The sequence below is a fragment of the Marmota flaviventris genome, chromosome 10, assembly GCF_047511675.1.
Source record: "Marmota flaviventris isolate mMarFla1 chromosome 10, mMarFla1.hap1, whole genome shotgun sequence".
In the NCBI taxonomy this organism is placed as follows: domain Eukaryota; kingdom Metazoa; phylum Chordata; class Mammalia; order Rodentia; family Sciuridae; genus Marmota; species Marmota flaviventris.
Genome location: NC_092507.1, coordinates 122,317,824 through 122,338,155, shown reverse-complemented (window position 1 = coordinate 122,338,155; position 20,332 = coordinate 122,317,824). Strand labels below are relative to the sequence as shown.

The 20,332-nt window shown below is 51.7% G+C and overlaps 1 protein-coding gene across 1 annotated transcript; it reads right to left on the bottom strand.

Moving 5' to 3' along the window:
- Positions 1-1,240: 1,240 nt before the first annotated feature.
- On the bottom strand, positions 1,241-10,282 carry Selenbp1 (selenium binding protein 1). Its single transcript, XM_027953768.2, has 12 exons — positions 10,184-10,282; positions 7,508-7,564; positions 7,257-7,369; positions 6,826-7,011; positions 5,594-5,714; positions 4,276-4,458; positions 3,818-3,996; positions 2,613-2,691; positions 2,393-2,514; positions 2,070-2,162; positions 1,815-1,933; positions 1,241-1,601 (listed from the first exon to the last, which is right to left on the bottom strand). The coding sequence occupies exons 1-12, from the start codon at positions 10,185-10,187 to the stop codon at positions 1,439-1,441; spliced, it is 1,419 nt and encodes a 472-aa protein (XP_027809569.1). The 5' UTR covers positions 10,188-10,282; the 3' UTR covers positions 1,241-1,438.
- Between the last annotated feature and the right edge of the window lie 10,050 nt (positions 10,283-20,332).

Here is a 20,332-nt window from a genome sequence, read left to right as displayed (position 1 = left end):
CGTGGTCTCCTGCAGGCCAGGCCGGTTGAGAGCAGAGTAAATCCAGGAAGGGACGGTGAATAGCATGCAGCGTCTGGCCGGAGCAGATATCAGAGCAGTAGGCCAATGGATCAAGTCAAACACTTGGAAGATGCAAGTCGGGAGAACGAGCTGCCTGGCTGCAGGAAAGAGGGCCTCACTGTCCCTGAGATGATGTTCCCGGAAGCTGACATTAACCATAACAGCATGGCCCCGTGTGAAGGGCTGGTCACTCTCCAAGGACCCCACGGGCTGAAGATCTCCCAGTGCTCTCTCACATCCTTTGTTCCTGTGGACTGGGGTACAGCTTTTCTAGGGGTGTTCCTGGGCCCAGTGATCTCTCTAGAACCTTCCACCTGGCCTCACAGGCCAACCAGTGGAGCTGACCACGGTGCTGGCAGACCTAGATGACCGCCCGACGTTTTGCAGGGCACACTCAGCTCTGTTCTCATTCAGCCGGATGCAGGTGTGTGGGGGAGAAACCTTGGGGGGTATAGTAGAGGGAGGTGTCAGGGCGGCACAGCAGGGGTCACACAGATTGCTGATGTCGGGGTTGTCTGTTTTGTCATTGTTTTTGTGGTGTGTTTCAGTGGTGTAGGGTCCCGTGTAGAGAGATGAGACCATGATCAGCCTGAAAATAAAGGGAAGCTGGGCACAGAGGCGCACACCTATAAGGCTGAGACAGGAGGCGTGCAACCCTCGTGTCCTTTAGGCAGAACCCTAGTTATGGTGTCAACTAGTCACCATAACCCCATGCAAGAGAGAAAGGGTCTGTCGGGTGCCACCATGAGCATGCGCCTTGAGTGATGAAAGTGTGGAGATGGCTTCCCTGACGGGGAGGCAGGTGGACCCCCATCTACGCTCGGCAGGGTCATGAGGCCATGGGAGTGGGCATCACCCAATGGGACTGGGCCACACCCCCCTGAAGCCCAATCCCTTGCCTCATTTGGGTGGAACTTTCTCGAGTGCCTTCCCTTCAACAAACAGGGCTTCAGGCGGGTGTGCTCTGTCCCTTGGGTCTGCCTCTCTTGCTTCCCTTGTGGGAGCTGGGGATGGGGAGCCACCACTGAACCCCAAGAAAAAGGTATTTTCTCTGTCTCTGTGTGATTATTTCGTGCCAACCCCATTCACATGGAGTGACCCTGACTGATTTAGTTGCGTGTCGCCACAGGGGTCAGTGGAAGAGGAGTCCCATGCCCTGCAAAGACAAGGTGGTCTGAGAACAGGTTCATCCGTTTATTTCTTGGTGCTTTGGGGGCTCATGTAAAACAGCACAGGAGTAACCAGCAACAGAGATGCCGTTCCATGTGTTTCAACAGTCTCAGTGCGGCTTTGGCAGGACAAACTGCCAAGGGGCAGAAGCCAAGTCCCTCTCAAGGGAGGGCTCAGAAGGTGGCAGGAGGGGCTCCAGGGCTGGACTTCAGATCCAGATGTCAGAGCTGCAGTCACCTCCTGGGTAGCGGAGCTCATGGGCTAGGGCTGGCCCAAGGGGCTCCTTCCCAAAGTCTACCAGGAAGTTGGGGTTCAACTTCAGCCCCCCCTTTTCAGTGTCTACATCGATTTGCAGCATCACAGAGCCCTCCCTGGTGGAAAAAGGAAAGGGGATAAGTGAGGACACTCCCTCCCCTCAAGGTCTTGTGGGCGTAGGGAGTGGGTTCTTGAGGAGTGAGCAGGGTCTGAATGGGCCATCTATGTGGTGGGGTGCGGATGGGGACCCCAGGGAGTCTTCAGAAAGCCCAATGAGCCTTCTGGGAGAGGAGGGTGTTGGAGGGGAGCCCCGATAGTCTGCTTCTCACCTGATAAGATCAGGGTAAAACTGCTTGTCCCAGCCACTGTACAGAGACGTGGTGACGTACAGACGTTTCCCATCTAGGCTAAGCTGGATCATCTGAGGGCCTCCGGCCACCCGTTTTCCCTTGGGAGAATGGGATTTTAAAACTCAAGAATACCAGATCCTAGGAGGGGAGCTGAGCCCTTCCCGAACCTCAAGAAGACGCCCGCCGTGCCCGGACAGGGACCGGGGGAGGGTGGGGACAGGGAGAAGTCCTCACCTTGACCACCAGGGGCTCCGGCTGGCACTGGAGCTCCGGGTCCTCCAGCACTTGCACGGGGCCTCCCTTCACGATGCTGCCCCCAAGGAAGATCTGGGTGCGGAGGTGTTGAGGGGGCAGGGCACACAGTGAGCGTCTGGGGCGTGGCAGGAAGGGCCGCTTGCTTCCTTCAGGGTCCAGTCCCCAGCTGGCTCCCCACATCCCCCTCGGCCCCCCGGTTGGCCTTTCCTGCTCCTCCCCGTCATCCCCCAGCTCTTTCACACCCTTCTCCCCATCCCAGACACTTCTCCTCCTTCCCCCCTTCTCAGATTGCGGGACCCCACCTGTCCAGCGAGACGGGGCTTCTGAGGGTCCGAGACGTCATACTGCCGCAGGTCCCCGTGCAGCCAGTTGCTGAAGTAGAGGAAGCGGTCGTCCAGGGACAGCAGGATGTCAGTGATCAGGCCTGGGGGAGAGGGGTGAGCTCAGAGGCCTAAGGACTCTTGCTCCCCAGGCCTCCCCAGGGAACCAGCCTGCCATTCCCGACCTCCTCCAGGCACTCACCTGGCATTTCAGGCAGCATCCAGCCCTTGACTTTCTTTGGGGGGACCTGGATCACCTTCTCCACTGACCAGGTGCCTCCCTACATTGGGAAGTAGAGGGTGAGATCAGGAGGCGGCGAGCTGAGCTGTGAGAGTCGGGGGTTAGAAGGGCGAGGGTAGATGCGGGGCCTGCTTGCCACGAGGGTCCCCTTCCGTGCAGGTCCCCGGAGGCCATGTTTGCGCCGGCTTTACCCTGTCAGTCCCAGCCTAGCGCACCGCCTCCCACCGACGTCATGAAATGGCTTTACTTATTTTTTTTCCTCTTTTTCTTTTGTGGCCCTGAAGATTGAACCCAGGGCCACTCTATCACTGAGCTATCCCCCCAGCCCTACTTATATATTTATTATTTTTTTATTTTTTAAAAAATTTGTAGTTGTAGATAGACAGCATGCCTTTATTTGTTCATTTTTATGTGGTGCTAAGGATCCAACTCAGTGCTCCACACATGCTAGGCAAGCGCTCTGCCACTGAGCCACAGTCCCAGCCCCCTATTTGTTTTTTTATTTTGAGATAGGCTAAGTTGCAGAGGCTGTCCTCAAACGTGTGATCCTCCTGCCTCAGACCCCTGATTTGCAATGATTATAGGCATGTGCACTAAGTAGTTTTTGAATAAATGAATACGTATGGCCAGTTAGGGTTCTAGTGTGCTATGATCTGAATGTCTCCACCCAAACTCGTGTTGCATTTTAATCCTCATTGTGAGACATTAAGAGGCAGGACGTGTGGGACCTGTGAGGGGTGATCAGGGCACAGCTCTCACGAGTGGATTGATCCATGAATAGGTTAATGGATTATTCTGAGAGTGGGTTTATTATAAAAGTTTGGCTGTCCCTTGTTTGCACCCCTGCCACTAGGTGATGCCCTGTGCCTCCTGGGGATTCTGAATCCCCAGATGCCTCTCCTTGACCTTGAGCCTCCCAACCTGGATCCAGACCTGGGTGGGAAATAGATCTTTACTCTTTGCATACATCACTCTGACCATGGTAGCCAGTCACAGCAAAGGAGAACAGACAAGGCAGCCATCAGCCTGCGCTGTGCCAAGACAGGCAGGGCATGCGGCCTTGGTTTGTTCCCGGAGCAGCCTGGCCTGGTGGAATCAGGGGGCACCCTCACAAAACCCTGGCTGACAAGATGGCGGGGAGCCAAGGGCCGCCGGGGGCATGATACCTCATTCTTGAAGAAGCGCTGGATGTTGGAACTAAGGGCACAGCCCACAAATCCCTGGTCAGCAGCTGGGTCGTGCAGGAAGCGGATCTCCAGGGGAATGAGCCCATCCTTCAGAGGCAGGGTCTGTATGATCTCGTGGCGCTGCCAGTCCCACACGTGTATGTGGCTTCCGTACAGCCCTGGGGCGGGGGGAGAGCCGAAGGACGGGCTCAAGATGGGTGGTGGGTGGGGCAGGGAGGGCATGGGCAGAGGTGGGGCATGGACTAGGGAAGAAGGTGGAAAGGGGGGGGATCAGAAGGGTGCTGAGGGCAGTCTGAGCATTCGACACACCCCACACCACACCCTCAGAGTCTGGGGTCCTCACTACAAGGGAAGGAGGCATTAGACTTGGAGTGGGACTGGAGCAGAAGGACAGGGCTGTGGCTCAAGGCTTCTACAGCCCACCGGGGGATTCTCACCTGCCTCCACATTTGCAGGGTTGAAACCATCTTTGAAGACATTGGGAGGCGCCCATTCGGTGCTGATCATAACATTGTGTCGAGGCTGGTACCAGAAGTCATAGCCCATCGGGGCAGATCCCCCAGGCCGCTCCCATGTCCCCTTTACCTCAAAGGTCTCCCCATCCAGCAGCACAAAACCCCCTGGGCAGGGAAGGAAGGAGGGTGTCAGGTAGAGGCACCAGAGTCTCCACCCACCCTCAGCTCCCACCGCCACCTCCAGGAGACTCTAAGCCCTTTGTCTGTCCCCCTCCTCCACTGGGTGTCCAAAAGGTCCCTCCCAGAGATGGTCAGGTGAGACGTGGGGCCTCCTTCCCTGGTGCCCCATCTCCCTCTATCTTCATCCTTCTCCTAACCTCAGGGCACATTCTTCTCCCTTCAAGGCAAGATATCTTCTGGAACTCGGGACCCCGTGCTTCTCTTCCCCAGCCTCCCACAATCAAAGTGGCCCTCCTCCTCGAGTCTAAGCCCCACTCTGCTCACTTAGAGAGGAGACATGTTATATCTGTCTATCACTCAACACGAATGCCCGATATTTTGCTCCCTTGCTGTGTGTGTTAAGACATCTTCATGTCTTTGCAAACACACCAGATGTCTACTCCTAAGTATTATTAAGTCTAGGAATATCGCATTCCTCCCACCTTCTGGACAGAGCTGTCAAATGCGGTCCAGTGCAGTACCCTTGGCTGAATGACCTTAGTTGATATCCCACTCCAGACCTTGGAGGGGAGGGGCTCTGAGAAATGCAGTGCAGAGTGGCCATTAGAACATAGATTCTGGAGCCAGACTGCTGCGTCTGAGTCCCAGCTCTGTAACTTATTATCTCTGTGATACTGGGTCGGTCAGTTAGCCCATTTGCACCCCCACTTTCTTATCTACAAAACAGGAATCGTAGCAGCGTCTGTTTTATAGTTTGCATCTGGCACACAGTATACCTAAGTGTGAGTCCTGATCATACCGTATGTGAGAGGGAAATGTGAAGACTGAGTCTCGAGCATTGTGGGATCTACTCAAGCCCTCGCCAGGCCTGATATTAAATAGATGTGTTATCTGGGACCTTGTCTGGTTCACATTGCTCATGGCAGACTGTTTTGCCTATGCCTTTTAACTAAACTCATCAGTCAAGGCTCATCTTCATAGACATCATTGAAAAAACAGAATCACGTGGTAACATTTTAGATATTGCATGGGACTTGGCCTGTTGGTGCCCCTGGCTCTCTACTCCATTGCTCCCCCAAGGACAGACACTTTCTGCATTTCACACGGTGCCAGCAGGTACCTTTTCCATTGCCCTTGGGATCTCCCAGGGAGCTGATCATGACCTCCCCACTGGCCAGGCAGTGGCTGGTGTGGAGGTAGCCCAGGTTGCACTTGGTGTGGACCTCCTGGGGCTCGATGACCTGGAGAGGGCGGCACTGGGTCAGAACTCTGCGGGGCCAGGGGTTCTCCACTCCCTACCTCCACCCCTCTACTGTCCTCTCTTCCTTCACATCATGATCACAACTCTTCCTGTGGGAATATGACAAAGATTCAGCCTGGTGACTTCTACAGAGAAGCAAGGAAGAGTCAGAGAGGCTGCTAATAACTTCCCAGGTGGAGAGCACCAGCTCTTCCCTTATCTGTCCTGAAGGGGCCCCTAAGCTCCTCCCAGGCTGGGCATGTGCCAGTGTCAACTTTTTATCAGCAGCAACCAGCACAGTGAGCGACTGGCACCAAGAGGATATGAACAAACAGAGGAAGAACTGGAGGTTTCTGCCTAAGGGAAGCAAGCCCTGAACTCATAACTGGCGAGGAAGCCAGTCATCGTGGAGCACACCTGGAATCCCAGCAGCTCAGGAGGCTGAGGCAGGAGGATCTCACATTCAAGACCAGAAACCTTGTCTCCAAATAAAAAGGGCTGGCGGGGGCGGTGGGGGGGGTGGTTGTGGCTCAGTGGTAGAGCGCTCGCCAAGCATGCACGAGGCACTGGGTTTGATCTTCAGCACCACATAAATGTAAAATAAAGATATTGTGTCCACCTAAAACTAAAAAACTAAAAAAAAAAGGGGGGGGGGGTTGTCAGGGGTGCTGGGGTGGTGGCTCAGCAGTAGAGCGCTCGCCTAGCACATGCGAGGTCCTGGGTTCAATCCTCAGCACCACATAAAGATAAATAAATAAAGTAAAGGCATAAATAAATAAATAATATAAGGGGCTGGAGATGTAGCTCAGTGGTAGAGCACCCCTGGGTTCAACACAAAACTGGGTTGGGGGAAATGCTTCCTTTCTCTTGTCAGAGTAGAACAAGAACCTCTTTCCTCTTCCCTGGTGCCCTGGCGCTCAGTGCTGGAGATGACGACTTAGCATGCCTAGGAAACTTTCTCCTGAAATCTCACCTCTAACCTCCCTCCCTGCCCCTAAGCTGCATCCTGCACAGAGGGGAAGGCAGCTGGTTTACGAGGGGCTTCCTGCCTATAGACTGATGGACTGGCAGGTGCGTTAGGGTCTCCCAGCCAGCGAGGGCAGAGGACATGCCTTATGCAGCTTTGGGGCCCGGGGCTCAGAGCCCACATCCACCACATAGATACGGGAGGAGATGAGACTGGGCAGCATTAGCTTGGTTCGGGATTTGGTGCTGTCCCCAAAGCAGCTGCTGCAGGTGTTCCATCCTGAGTGATGCAGCTCGTCCTTCAGGTAGGGCATGGGCAGCCGGTGGATGACCTAGGACCGAGGGGGAACCGGGGTGAGGCTTGCCCACGGGACACCTCTGTGCACTTTCAGAAAAGCATCCCCAGGGATTCATTTTGGTCTGAATCACAGCCTAAGCTGGATTTGTCTGTAGGTGAGTGTGCGTAGGGGTGTAGATGAGTAGTGTGCGTCTTGCACAACCACACCCAGGGAGGACTAAGACGGCTAGGAAGGGCAGTGCAGGGTCCAGGGCTGGGGAGGGCCAAGGCCTGCCTCACCTGGCAATACTGGGGAGACTTGGGGTCAACATCAACAGTGGCCAGATAATCCGGGGCCTCAATGTTCGTGTTTCGGTAAATACAGGGCAAGTAGACAATCTCCTCCCGGGGACCTGGAAGGTAACAAGCAGGCAGAGGGGGCAGTGGGGTGGGGAGGAGTGTTGGGGGCAGCCCTGGGTGTGCCAGGGGGCTGAGGCCAGGCCTGAGGTCCCCCACCCCTGCCAGCCTTGGAATCAGTCCAGGGCAGTTACCTTTCATGGCCTCCAAGGGGGTAGGGTAGCCGGGGCCGCACTTGCCACATTTGGTAGCTGTGGAAAGAGCGGACACGTTGGCTAGAGCCTGCTCCGGAGGACAGGGCTCCTCCCTTCCACCTGCAACACACACCTGGCAGGCTGAGGCAGACGCGCTGGCTGCCGTCCAGGGCCCCACTCCAGGCCCCTCACGGCCCTAGCTGCACCACCCTGGCCTGTCGCCCGCCACCCCTCCATCCCTGACGATGGTGACGGTGTGGCAGGACAGACCCTCCAGCAGGGCCCAGGGCAGGTGGGGAAGGCAAGCACAGCAGAGGCCATGTGGCACAGTGGTGGTGACATCGACTTGGGTCCCAACCTCAGCCCACCTCTGGCTACCACGGGAACTTGGGCAAATTGCATAACCTCTTGGGCTCAATTTCTGCTTCGTCTGTAAAAGGGGATGATAAGAACACCACGCGGGCTTTCCCGAGACGTACACGAGGGCTCCCAGTGAACCCTGGTGGTTCTGGGGGGGTAATCCTCAGGGAGCAGGAAGGTCTGCCTAGCAGTCTTCACCACGGTGCTTACCCAGTGTATCCCCGGCAGGGCCAGAGGACACTTCCTGCTTTTCTCTCCTAGGGCCAGTCCCCAGAGGGCGGCCAAGCCCTGGATGACATAACCCATCCAGACAGGGAGAGGAGGCTGGGGTTCAAGGCGATTCCGGCCAGTTTCCACTCCCCTACACCCTGCAGTCGTAGGGAATGGCCCTCCTGACCCTGAAGTCTGGCAAGAGAGGTCACACTGACCCTCAGGGCCACAGTCAGCCTCTGAAGGACAGCTGCCCGGACCCCCAGCGTGGGAGTCTGGGGCCAGCCAGGAAGGACGACCTAGAGGGAGCTGCAGCTGGATGAAGTCCTGGAGTGCAGTTCGGTGGACAGGACGCTGCCTCCCGCCTGCCCTGGGACACACGTAGGCCAGGGGTAGTCAGAACCCAGCCTCTGCACTAGGAGGGGCGGGACCCCCGCTGGTAGCAGCCCAGTGACTGGGAAGCTGAGAAGCAGCAACAGCATTTCAGACCCCAGAAACCTGACTGCAAGTTCCAGATTTGACACCGACTCTATTAAATGGAGGTAACAATAATAATAATATCCTACCTGCTTCTCCAGTTAGATTTGAAAGTCAAATAAGACAACATATTCACAAGCACTTCCAAGTAAAAAAGATATATGAAAGACGAGTGTGTGGAAGCATGGGTAAATAAGGCAATGTTTGCAAAAGGCTGGAATTATGAAATGATTATATAAATATGGGCAGGGCTGTCAGAACAGGGAAGAGCATGCCAGGTCCCTCTTGATGTCTTGAGAGAGAGCTCCAGATTGGGGGTAGGGGTGGAATGAAGAGAGAGAGAGAGAGAGAGAGAGAGAGAGAGAGAGAGAGAGAGAGAGAGAGAGATCCTGTCCAAAGAAATTAAGGAGACTTGTTCTGCTATACAACCAAGTCATGGCAGAGCTTGGCACAGGATGTCGGGGGATGAGAAGGAGGTTCACAAACTCCAAGTCACCAAAACAGATGCGAGGTGAGGCGCAGTGGTGCACACCTGTAATCCCAGTGGCTGGGGAGGCTGAGGCAGGAGGATCTCGAGTTCAGAGCCAGCCTCAGCAATTTAGAGAGCCCTGAGCAACTCAGCCAGACCCCATCTCTAAATAAAACATAAAAAAGGGCTGGGGACGTGGCTCAGTGGCTAAGCACCCAGGGTTCAATCCCCGGTACCAAAACAGAAAAACAAACAAACAAAAAAAAAAACCCAGAGACACAAAAACTGCAGAGCCACAGAGAAGTAAGGGTGCGGCCAAGGGTGACTGGTTCCATGGCATCTGCCCAGTCCAGCTCTGCCCACTCCCCCCAGATTTCCCAGGGTCGGGCTGTGCAGGCCACTTAGGTCGAGGGAATGTCAGCCCTCTTTCCCAAGGTGATCTCTGTCGTAAGCATCTCAGGCTAGGTCTCTGAGCATCCTGGGTTTGGGAGGAACCCTGGGAAAACTCAAGCGGGTTTTCTCTGCCAGTCTGGCGGCTGAGCCTTCTGCCAGCCCAGGGAAGGGCCAGCTCCAAGAGACAAGGACACCAACACTCCCTCCCAAACCCACACTCCTCAGCCTGACACCCAGAAGCTACAGATGGAGGAATAGAAGGACAGTGGGTTGGAGAGGACACTGAAACAGGTCTCGGGTGAGAGAGTGTGGGTCTCTCACTTCCCCCCCCTGACTCTCTGTGTGGAGCAGCCAGAAAGAGACTTGGGCATGGAAGGCTTGGGCTCCCTCCTCCCTGGAATAAGAAGTCGGCCCAGGGCTGAAGGCAGGATTGTCTATCTCCTACAGCGACACGAGGGATTTCTCTAAGAATCTCTGCTGCAGGAAGGCAGCCTGGCCCTGCCTCTGCCGAAGAGCACTAGAGAGTAGCCCCTGGCTAAGCTGGAGAATGCAAGGAGGAAAGAGTGGAAGGAGAGAGAGGGAAACCTGTGTGCAGAGGAGAAAAATGGAGAAGAGTTCAATCCTTCCTTCTCCAACTGCTCCCTCCTCTCCAGTTTTGAGGCATTTCCGGGAGGGAGGATCCTTTAAACTAGAGGGGGGGAAAAAAAAAAACTAGAGGTGGCAGACAAAGGGTGGCCAGTGTGCGATTTCTGGAAGCCCCTTCTTACCCATGCTGCTGACTGGTAAGCTTTGGTTCCGATGGTTTGCCAGGAGCAGGCAGAGGGGAGGCAGAGAGCTTTGCTGGTGTCCAAGGCAGGCTGTGTCCAGGAAGGGGCAAAGGGAGGGAATTTGTACAACCAATTGGGGGCGGGGTGGGGCAGGGGGAGGGACTAGGCTGCAGCCCAGGCCGAACTGCACAGGGCAGCTGGCCAGGACTCTCTCAAGCGGCCTGGCAGTTGGTGCTTGAGTTACAGGGTATGTGTTCGTGTGTGCGTTTGTGTGGGGGGAGCCTGGGCTTATGCAGATGGTCTGTGCCTTTGGTGGGTGCCTGCGTAAGTGTCAATTTGTGTGTCTGTGTATGCGCATGCTGCTCTGTGACCCATGCATGTACCTCTGTGTATGAGCCTCATGAGTGTGCACATGTGCTTGTGTGAGAGTTGGTGCTTGTGAGTGTGCTCATGTGTTACTATGTGCTTGCATGTGTGTGTACCTCTGTGGATGTGTGTACCTGTGTGGATGTGTGTGCGTATGTGCCTGCGTGGAGGGTCTGTTTGTGTGAGTGTGCGCATGCCCATGTTCTTGTGCCTCGGATGCTCTCCTCTGTATTTGGACCTCTCTGTTGGCATTTGGTGGTACCAGGGGCTGCGGGCCTGTCTGTTCCTTCTTCTACAGCCAGAGTCTGCTCCCCGCTAAGGTCTTCCTCTTATTCCAGTCCCCCATGCTCCAAAAGGCACAGTCCTGCTCACCCAGGGACTCCCCACCCATGGCTTTCTGCCACAGCTGCTCCAACAGAACCAGAGGTGACAAACGGGTCCGGATTCCACTTTTCCCCAAACCATTTATTCTCCTTGAGCTTTGAAGTAGAGTTAGAACCAGCGGTGCCTATTATTACCCTCGTAAACCTCGAGTGGTGAAAGTGGAGTGCCTCCCCCTCATCTCCCAGCCTGCTGCCTCAGTAGCCCTCGGGCGACGGAAGGCAGGACCCAAGGGCAGCCCAACAGATGCTACTGTCCCCAACTGGTCTGGTGATAGCCAGAAACCCCTCAGGGACTCTACCCTGCAAGAAGTCCTCTAGCTGGGATGGCCAGCGACTGCTCAGGGTGGCCATGCCTGCTGTAACAAGGCACCAGGGTCAGTAAAACCACTGCTCGCTGCAGACCTTGAAGCAGAGGGACTCAAAGCAGGGCTGAGGCCTGATCCTGCTAACTGCCTCTGGGGTCACCCTCATCCTAAGAATCCAGCGTTTGAAGGGCTGGATGAGAGGGAGACCACCCTCCCCCCACCTGGGAGCCAGGGTCCTCTTCTTTCCTCAGAGTTGGCTGTTTGTGCAGGGAAACCCCTGTCCCCATTCCTAAGGGAACTGCTGAGGCTGTGACTCTACCAGCCACTTTCATCTCCTGGATGGAAGCTCTGGGGTGAGGGTTTATTGGACGGGGAAAAGGGTAGAGTTTGGGCTTAAGATTGTCAGTGGAAAGAGCTACAGGGACACCTACAAGAAAGGAGAGGCCTTGATGGGATGACAGGCGCTCAAGTGATGCACTGTGAGTCACCTTTTGCTTCTGACAGGCAGCTAGAGAGTCAGATGGACAAGGCTGGAGAGAAAGTTCTCTGTACCAAATAATAATGTAGAAATATCCGATATAAATCCATTGTGAAGAAAGGCGTGAGAGAGAGGGAGGGAGGGAGGGAGGGAGGGAAGGAAGGAAGGAAGGATGGGCTGCAGGGTGGGGCCAGGGGAGTGAGGTGGTCGACACTGTTTGCATCGTGTATGGCGTGTATGGCGTGCGTGTACAGATATGGAACGACACACCCCACTATCCTGTGGGATCGTAATGAACTGGTCAAAAAAACAAACAAAACCGGGCTTTGGTGCAATGAGTGTCCTGGTTCCCATCAGTGAGGGGCCATGTGCCCACCAAGGAGGACCCTCTGTAGCTGTCCACAGCAGGGACCATCCCTTATCCTCAATGTCATCCAACCCCTCTCTTGGTGATCCTTGCCCCGGTACCATCAGCCAGCCGGGCATCAAAGCCAGCCTCCTGTGCAGCCCACCACAGGGGACACCCCTGAGAGCTGCTTCCTTGTTGTGCCGTCGCCTGGTCTCCAGGCTACTTCTGCCCATCCTGCCTTCATCCCGATCCTGGGGTCTTCATTTCCTACTTCCTTTCCACTCTCCTTTTGGCTCAAGGTAACCCTCCCTCCACGATCTGCAAGAAAAAGCAACCCCACCCCTGCCTTTCATCAAAAGTTCTGGAATCATTACCTCTGAAAAACCTGCTAAAGTATTTTGTTTGTCCTTGAGTCTGTTCTTGACCACCGGCTCTTACATGGTTCTGTGCTCCTCTGACCTGGCTGCTCCGAGTGGCTTCTCCATAGCACCCCTAGCCTTTCTCACTGAACTCTTGCTCTGAAGTCCATGAGCTGGTTGGGGAAACTGTCCCAATCTGGGCCCTGCAAGGGGAGGCAGTCCAGGGAAAGAGGCCAGCTACTCACAGAAAAATTCCCAGGGCCTCTGCCTTCTTCTGGCACAGATGGATCTGGGGCTTCCAGTTGTCAGTAGACTGAGCCCATTTGGCAGAAACATCTGCTAAATCCTCCTGATTTTGTTTCTCAAGAGCTGAAGAGCTCCTTCCCTAATCCCATCTGCACCTCCCTAGGTGTAGTAGGCTAACCACAGCTGGGTGACTCTGGAATTCACAGCAAGAGTTGGTGGCTGGGGAGCAGCCCAAACTGACCCTGGTGCTGATGACCCCCATGCTGGCACCCCAGCCCAGAAGCAGCTTGCATGGGAAGGCCAGGCTGGGCTGGGCCTGTTAGAGTCTCTAAACAAGTCTGGATGGCGCCTGGCATTTTGCCAGAGGGAGTGGTTTGTGCCATAACGCCAGCGAGCCATTAAGTGTGGAGATTTCTTATTGGTTGACTGCTGTATCTAGTTTATGCTAATTAGATAAGCTGTGTGGAATGTATAAATATCGCTCCAGTCCTACAATAAACGGCTCCCTCCCTCTCCTGCTGTATCAATCTACACAAGTTGCTCGTCACCTCCCCCCCGCCCCCCCCCCCCCTTATTTTGCTGCAGCCGGACTGCGGCAGAGGCCCACTGCATTTCTACTGTTTGCAGCCAAGATAAAGTGCAGCACTGGAAGACAGGGGAGGGGGGGTACGAGACCTACAGCGGGACTTCTCAGAACGTTGGCTCTGGTCTCCTCAAACAGAAGTGAATTTCCCAGGCCCTGTGGGGGCTGGGTGGCTGCTGTGTGGGAGGATGGGCTGTGGCTAGCTCTCCTGTGCCCTCCCACCCTCAGCCAGATTACTTTGGACCTTTTCCTTTGGCACTGGGGATTGAAGCCAGGAGTATTTTACCACCGAGCCACATCCCCAGGCCTTTTTATTTTTTAATTTGAGACAGGGTCTCCCTAAATTGCTGAGGGTGGCCTCAAACTTGCAACTCTTCTCTCTCAGCCTCTTGAGTGGCTGGGATTACAGGTGGTGACACTGTGATCCTTGTGCCTCTTTACGGCGCAGGTTCCAAGACCATTGATGGGGAAGATGGGAGGTGAGGAAAAACAGGCTAAACCTAGTGAACAAAAAGGGAGGGAGATGATAGAATTAGTCTGTAAGAATAATCTAATGTAGAAAAAAAAGAAATTTGGTATTCTTTATCTCTAGCAAAATCAAAACAAAAGGGAAGCAATCAAACTCCAGTAAGAGGGAGTGACTTTGGGGAGGTGAATTAAATCAACATGCATGAAGCAGCTAGTACACGTCAACTTCTTTGATCTTTGCTATAATCCTGTAATCTTGCAGGTAATGCCATGTCCATTTTTTAATATTTATATTTTAGTTCTAGGTGGACACGTTATCTTTATTTATTTATTTCTATGTGGTACTGAGGATCGGACCCAGGGCCTCCTGCATGCTAGGCAAGTGCTCTATCTCTGAGCCCCAGCCCCAGCCCCACCAGGTCCATTTTAGCTATGAAGAAACTCAGGCACAGAAAGCATCCAAGCCCCTGGCTGATGGCAGAGTAGATCGCCCACCCAGCCCCCTGCGACTCCAGTTTTGCAGTCTCTCTGAGCTGCTTTGCTTTTTCTTCATTTTGCTTTGATTTGTTTGGTTTGAGGGAAGGCAGAGTGGGGAGGCAGAAGAACAAAGGAATGCAGAAAGTTGGGGGGTTGGGTTTCTTGGAGGTCCCAGGACAGAGGGACTCTTTCTCAGAGGTGGGGAGAAAAGTGAAGAGACTCTTGTCTGCTGAGTTGAGCGGAGGTGACGGGGAGGAGGATCAGCAGAGATGGTGCTGCAGAAAGGAGACAAGGAGAGCCAGCGGCCATGGCACCTCCTGGCAGCCCAGCGGTTTGGGAGGCTGAGGCAAGTTTGAGGCCAGCCTGAGCAACTTACCAGACTCTGTCTCAAAGTGAGAAAAAATACCAAGGGCTGGTAGAGTGTCCCTGGGTTCAATCCCCAGTTCCATAAATAAACAAGCAAGTTAATTAAAAACAAAAAGATAAAAAATAATAAAAGGAGATGAAGGGGGGGCTGGGGCTCAGTGGGAGAGCGCTCGCAGGCGCTGGGTTCGATCCTCAGCACCACATAAAGATAAATAAAATAAAGATCCATTGACAACTAAGGAATATTCAACAACAAGGAGAGGAAGGGTCTGCATCCAAGTGCTAGCTGGTGTTGCCTTAGGAGGGGGACACTGGAAGGAAGACATTTTCCACTTTCATTTTATATACTTTTCTCCTCCCCCCCATCTCCCCTTTTCCTCCCTCCTTTTTCTCTTCATTCTTTCCCCTAAGAATGGGGCTGGGGCTGTGGCTCAGTGGCAGAGCACTTGCCTAGCATGTGTGAGCACTGGATTCGATCCCTAGCACCACTTAAGGGTGAGCATGTGAAATAAAGGCATTCTGTCCATCTACAGTGACCAAAAAAAAAAAGGGAAAATTAAAAAAAAAATTAAAAAGTCATAAACACATATTAATTGTACTACTTAACGGGTTTCACTGTGACATTTCTGTGCATGCATATCTCATGCTCTGATCATTTCCACCCATCCTCCCTTCTCCCCTCTCTGGCCCCCGACCCCTCTCCACCCGTTTTCCACCTCCTCCCCGGGTCCCTTTTCCCTTACATAATAGGCCCTCTTCTACTTTTGGGGTTTTGTTGTTGTTGTTCTGTTTTTGTTTTAGTTTCCACATATGAAAGAAAACATGGGACATTTGTCTTTCTGTATCTGGCGTATTTCACTTAACATGATGTTCTCCCACTCCATCCATTTTCTTGGGAATGACATAATTTCATTCTTCTTTATGGCTGAATGATATTCCATTGTATATATGATATTTTCTCTATTCATCTGTCGACAGGCCCCTAGCCATATCTTGGCTACCGTGAATAGAGTCACAATAAACATGGGTATTCATTTCCTTTGTACATACCAAGGAGTGGTATCGCTGAATCATGTGGTAGTTCTATTTAGGTTTTTTGAGAACCTTTCATGCTGATTTCCATAGTATTCGCACTAACTTATACTCCCAGTAACAGTGTGTAAGGGCTCCTTTTTCTCCATATCTTCACCAGCATTTGACACACACACACACACACACACTCACATCCTCTCTGACTAGGGTGAGATGGAATCTTAGTGTAGTTAAGATACACATTTATGCATCTCTCTGATGACTAAAAATTTTAGATCAGAACATTTTTCCTACAGCTATTGATCATTTGTATTTCTTTTGTTCAGGTCATTTATCCACTTTTTAAATTGGATCACTTGTCCTTTGGTTGTAAACTTTTTTGAGTTCTTTACATATTCTAGTACTAATCCAGTGTCAGGTGAATCACTGGTAAAGGTTCTCTCAGTTCTCAAGGCCGCCTCTTCCCCTGTTGGTTGTCTCCTTCGCTCTGTAGAGGCTTTGTAGTTCGACATAATCCCACTTGTCAGCGCCTCACAAGCCTGATTTCAAGACATGATGACAGAAGCAGCGTGACGCTGGCATAGACGCTGGCCAATGGAGCAGGAGTCACGGAGATGGACCACGCACCTGCAGCCGACTCAGCCCCAACAAAGGCGCCCAATCGCACACGGAGAGACAGCCTCTCCGACAGACAGCGCTGGGAAAACTGGGTATCCACAGGTAAAAGACGGAGACTAGACCCTACCTCTCACCCCACGTAGAAATCAACCCCAAATGAATCAAAGACCTTGATGAAAAAACCCCAAACTTTGAAACTACTGGAAGAAAACAGGGGAAACACCTCAATGTATTGGCGTAGGCCACCAAGAAATGTATTTTAAAAGCAGCTGTTGTTCGGGAATGTGGCTTAGTGGTAGAGACCTTCCCTGAGTATAAGCCCCAGCTTCAGCAATTTAGTGTTTAAAACTTTTACAAAAATACCAATGTTTTTTCCTTGACTATTTTACCCGTGTGTGTGTTTGTGTGTGTATGTGTGTATGGTTCCTGAGGACCAAGTCTAGGGCCTTGTCCATGCCAAGCACATGCTCTACCACTGATTTATGCCCCAGTCCTACCTCCACCTTAGAAGAAAAGAGTAGGTTGAACAAGAGGATCCAAGTTCAAGGCCAGCCCAGGCAACTTAAGGAGACTCTGTTTCAGAACAAAACAAAGTGCTGTGGCTGTGGCTCAGTGGTGGAGCACTTGCCTAGTATGTGTGAGGCACTGGGTTTGATTCTCAGAACCGCATATAAATAAATAAATAAAGGTCTATTGACAACAACAAAAAAATATTTAAAAAAAAAAGTGCTAGGGAAGTAGCTCAGTGGTACAGTGGTACAGATTGAACCCCTGGGTTCAATCTCCAATACTGAAGAAAAAAAAAAAAAGATTAGTATAAATTTTTACTTATTGGGCTTGGGGCTGTGGCTCAGTGGTAGAGCACTCGCCTACCATGCGTGAGGCACCGGGTTCGATCCTCAGCACCACATAAAAACAAATAATGTGTCCACCTAAAACTAAATATACATAAATAAATAAATATTTTAAAAAATCTACTCGATACGAATTTTAAGCCACAATACCATAATCAGGCTCAAACTAATTGAAGTCTTTACTATTGTCAGATATTCAATGTTCCAATTTCCCCATTAGTTCCTGTTTTTATTTTACACTTTGTCTGTTTATTGGACTCAAGAGCTAAAGAGGGTCTGTACATTTCTATTGTCTTTTTTGATGAATTTTGAGTCTCTTTAATCTATTGGTGAGGAACAGAGGTTCCCTGAAGACTGATTTTCTGGTTAAACCAAAAGGGCTCTGACTAGGGCAGAAGTTACGTCCCTCGTTATACATCTAATGTACAAGAAAAATAGGAGTCGTGGGTATGAACCCAACCACCAGGTCTAGAAAAGGTAGCAGCTCTTCTAGTTACAGGGACACAGGTGAAAAAACACTTGGCCATCACCGTGCCCCCCCCAGCCCTCCTCCAGTGCCAAGCCTGGCTCCAGAAGAGCTGAGACAGAGCTGTAAAACGGCTTTTATGCAACAGTCCCACTTTACAGAGCCTCCCTGGGCTGGCACCTCAGGTGAGGGCCTGGGAAGAAAGAATTACATCAGTCTTGGTTAATGGCCCAAACGAAGCATCAAAACCTCTCATAAAGCTTCCATTTTGGACATGTTACAAAACTGTAAATAAAATATCCAAAGGAAAATGAAAGCCGTTGTATCTGGGGTTGGAAAGGACCTTTGGTCCCTGGAGTCATGTCCTGAGTCACAGTTTCTCTCTCTCAGGACGGGCAGGAACAAATCCCCCCTCTGGGAGCCCAAACACCCCCTGCCTGCCCTGTTTTTCCAGCTCAGCTCCTATCCTGCCTGGGAAGAAGGTAGGGATCTTCTCCCAGTGTTCCCGAAACACAAGAGTCTAGAGACTTGTCCTCAGTTATACCAGGGATGGGGGACCCTGGAACAGAGCCTCATTGCCCGCCCTGGATCCCCCCAGGTTCACAGGGACAAATGCTGAAAGTGCTCGTGGGAAATGAAGAGTGTGGGATTGGGAGCTCCAGAATTCCTCTCTCAATTTATCCAGAGGCTGGGTAGGGGCTGTGTGTGCTGGTGCACACTGTGATCCCTGCAGGAGGCAGAGGCCGAGGATTCCAAGTTTAAGGCCAGTCTCAGCAATCGAGATCCTGTTTAAACTTTTTAAAAAAGGGTTGGGGAGGTAGCTCAATGGTAGGGCACCCCTGGGTGCAATTCCCAATACCAATGGGAGAGGGGAAAAAAAAAAAAAAAGACTGTTCAGAGATGAAAGTTCAAGAAGGCTGAAACAGCCAGGCGTGGTTTACACACCTATAATCCCAGTGATTTAGGAAGATGAGGCAAAAGGATTGCAAGCTTGGGGCCAGCCTTGTCAATTTAGTGAGACACGGGCTCAAATAAATAAATAAATAAAGTGTTGGGATGTAGCTCAGTGGTAGAGCACCCCTGGGTTCCATGGAGCCAATAAATAAATTAGGCTTAAACAAAGAGCCAAGAAATAAGTAAATAAGACTTAACCTGAAAACTAATGACTGTTCCTAATTTAGAATGATCGCCAACAAATCAACTGTGAAAGTGAAAGAACCCATGGGGAAGAAAACCCGTGACAACTGAGGCAGAATTGGAGCAGCGCAGTTCCCAGCCAAGGATGTGGTCAAAGTTTGACAAGAGCCACAGAAAGCTAAGGAGCAGGAAGGATTCTCCTCCAGAACCTTCAGAGGGTCACTGCCCTCCTGACCACCCTGATTTAGGACTTCTAGTTTCTAGAACTGTCAGAGGATGGTGAATTTCTGTTTGTTAAAAAGAAAAAAAGAAAGCAACACAAAGATATGCCAAGGAGATATGAAAATGAAATATGAACGGTTAAGAAACATAAGAAAAGGTACCCAGTCTCTCAGCAATTAGAGAAAGCTTGCCGAAGCAACAATAAGTGTGATTTTTCAAAGTAAAAGGATCGAGCTGGATGTGATGGTGCATACCTGTGATCCCAGCCATCCTGGAGGCTGAGGCAGAGCATTCGTAATTACGTTCAAGGCCAGCCTGGAAATTTAGCAAGACCTGTCTTAAAATAAGAATCTTTTTCTAAGATTCTACATTTTAGTTGTAGATGAACACAATACCTTTATTTTATTTTATTTTTTATGTGGTGCTGAGGATCGAACCCGGTGACCCGCACATGTAGGCGAGCACTCTACCACTGAGCCACAACCCCAGCCCCAAATACCTATTATTTATATGTTCACAGAAAAGGATTTGTAGAGACAAATATTTCTTCCTTTATTTATTTCTGTGGTACTGGGAGTTGAACCTAGGGATGCTCTACTACTGAACTACATCCCCAACCATTTTTATTTATTTATTTTTACTATTTTTGGTATTGGGGATTGAACCCAGGGGCACTTAACCACTAAGCCGCACCCTCAGCCCATTTTTATATTTTATTTAGGGACAGGGTTTCACTGAGTTGCTTAGGGCCTTGCTAAATTTCTGAGGCTGGCTTTGAACTCAAGATCCTTCTGTCTCAGCCTCCCAGCCTCTGGGATTACAGGCTCTTTCTAAGTTGCAGAGGCTGGCCTCAAACTTGTGATCCTCCTGCCTCAGATTCCTGATTTGTTGGGATAACAGATGTGAGCCACTATGCCTAGCCACAAGATAAACCTTCCTTTGTCATACCAATGGAACTAACAGTTGTGGGAGACCAACCTTACACGTGACTAAGTCACACTCCCCGGCTGGGTGCTGAGGCGCTCAGTGGCAGAAATGTGGCAGAGCTTTCCCCACCCTTCTTGGGTGTGAGGGTTGGTGTCCCGTGCATGGGTGTGTCTTGCTACAGTCCCATGGGTGAAGCTATGCTCACCTGTTCCTTTGTAATATAACCCCTTGCCCTGTTTAGGATAGAATCTTCCAGGAAGTGCCTTGTGTGTGTCCCCTTCTCTTACTGTGCCCTTGGGTGTGGCCTACCCAGGTGTCGGTCAACCTGCTGACAGTGGGCATCATGAAGATACTCAGCCCCCTGAAACCTGACCCCTTGCCTCATTTGAAGAGCTTCTCCTCAAAAAAAGGGGTCAGCGCGTGCTCTCTCTCTCTCTCTCTCTCTCTCTCTCTCTCTCTCTCTGTGGACCCTTAAGGTCAGAGGAGCTGTCACAGTGATCCCAAAGAAAAAGG

Bases quoted from the DNA above. Each gene is read 5' to 3' on its own strand.
- Selenbp1 (XM_027953768.2), bottom strand. The intron at 2,515-2,612 runs GTGAGTGCCTGG...CCTCTCCCCCAG, and splicing joins GATGCTGCCTGAAATGCCAG to GCCTGATCACTGACATCCTG. The intron at 1,934-2,069 runs GTGAGGACTTCT...CATTCTCCCAAG, and splicing joins CGGAGCCCCTGGTGGTCAAG to GGAAAACGGGTGGCCGGAGG.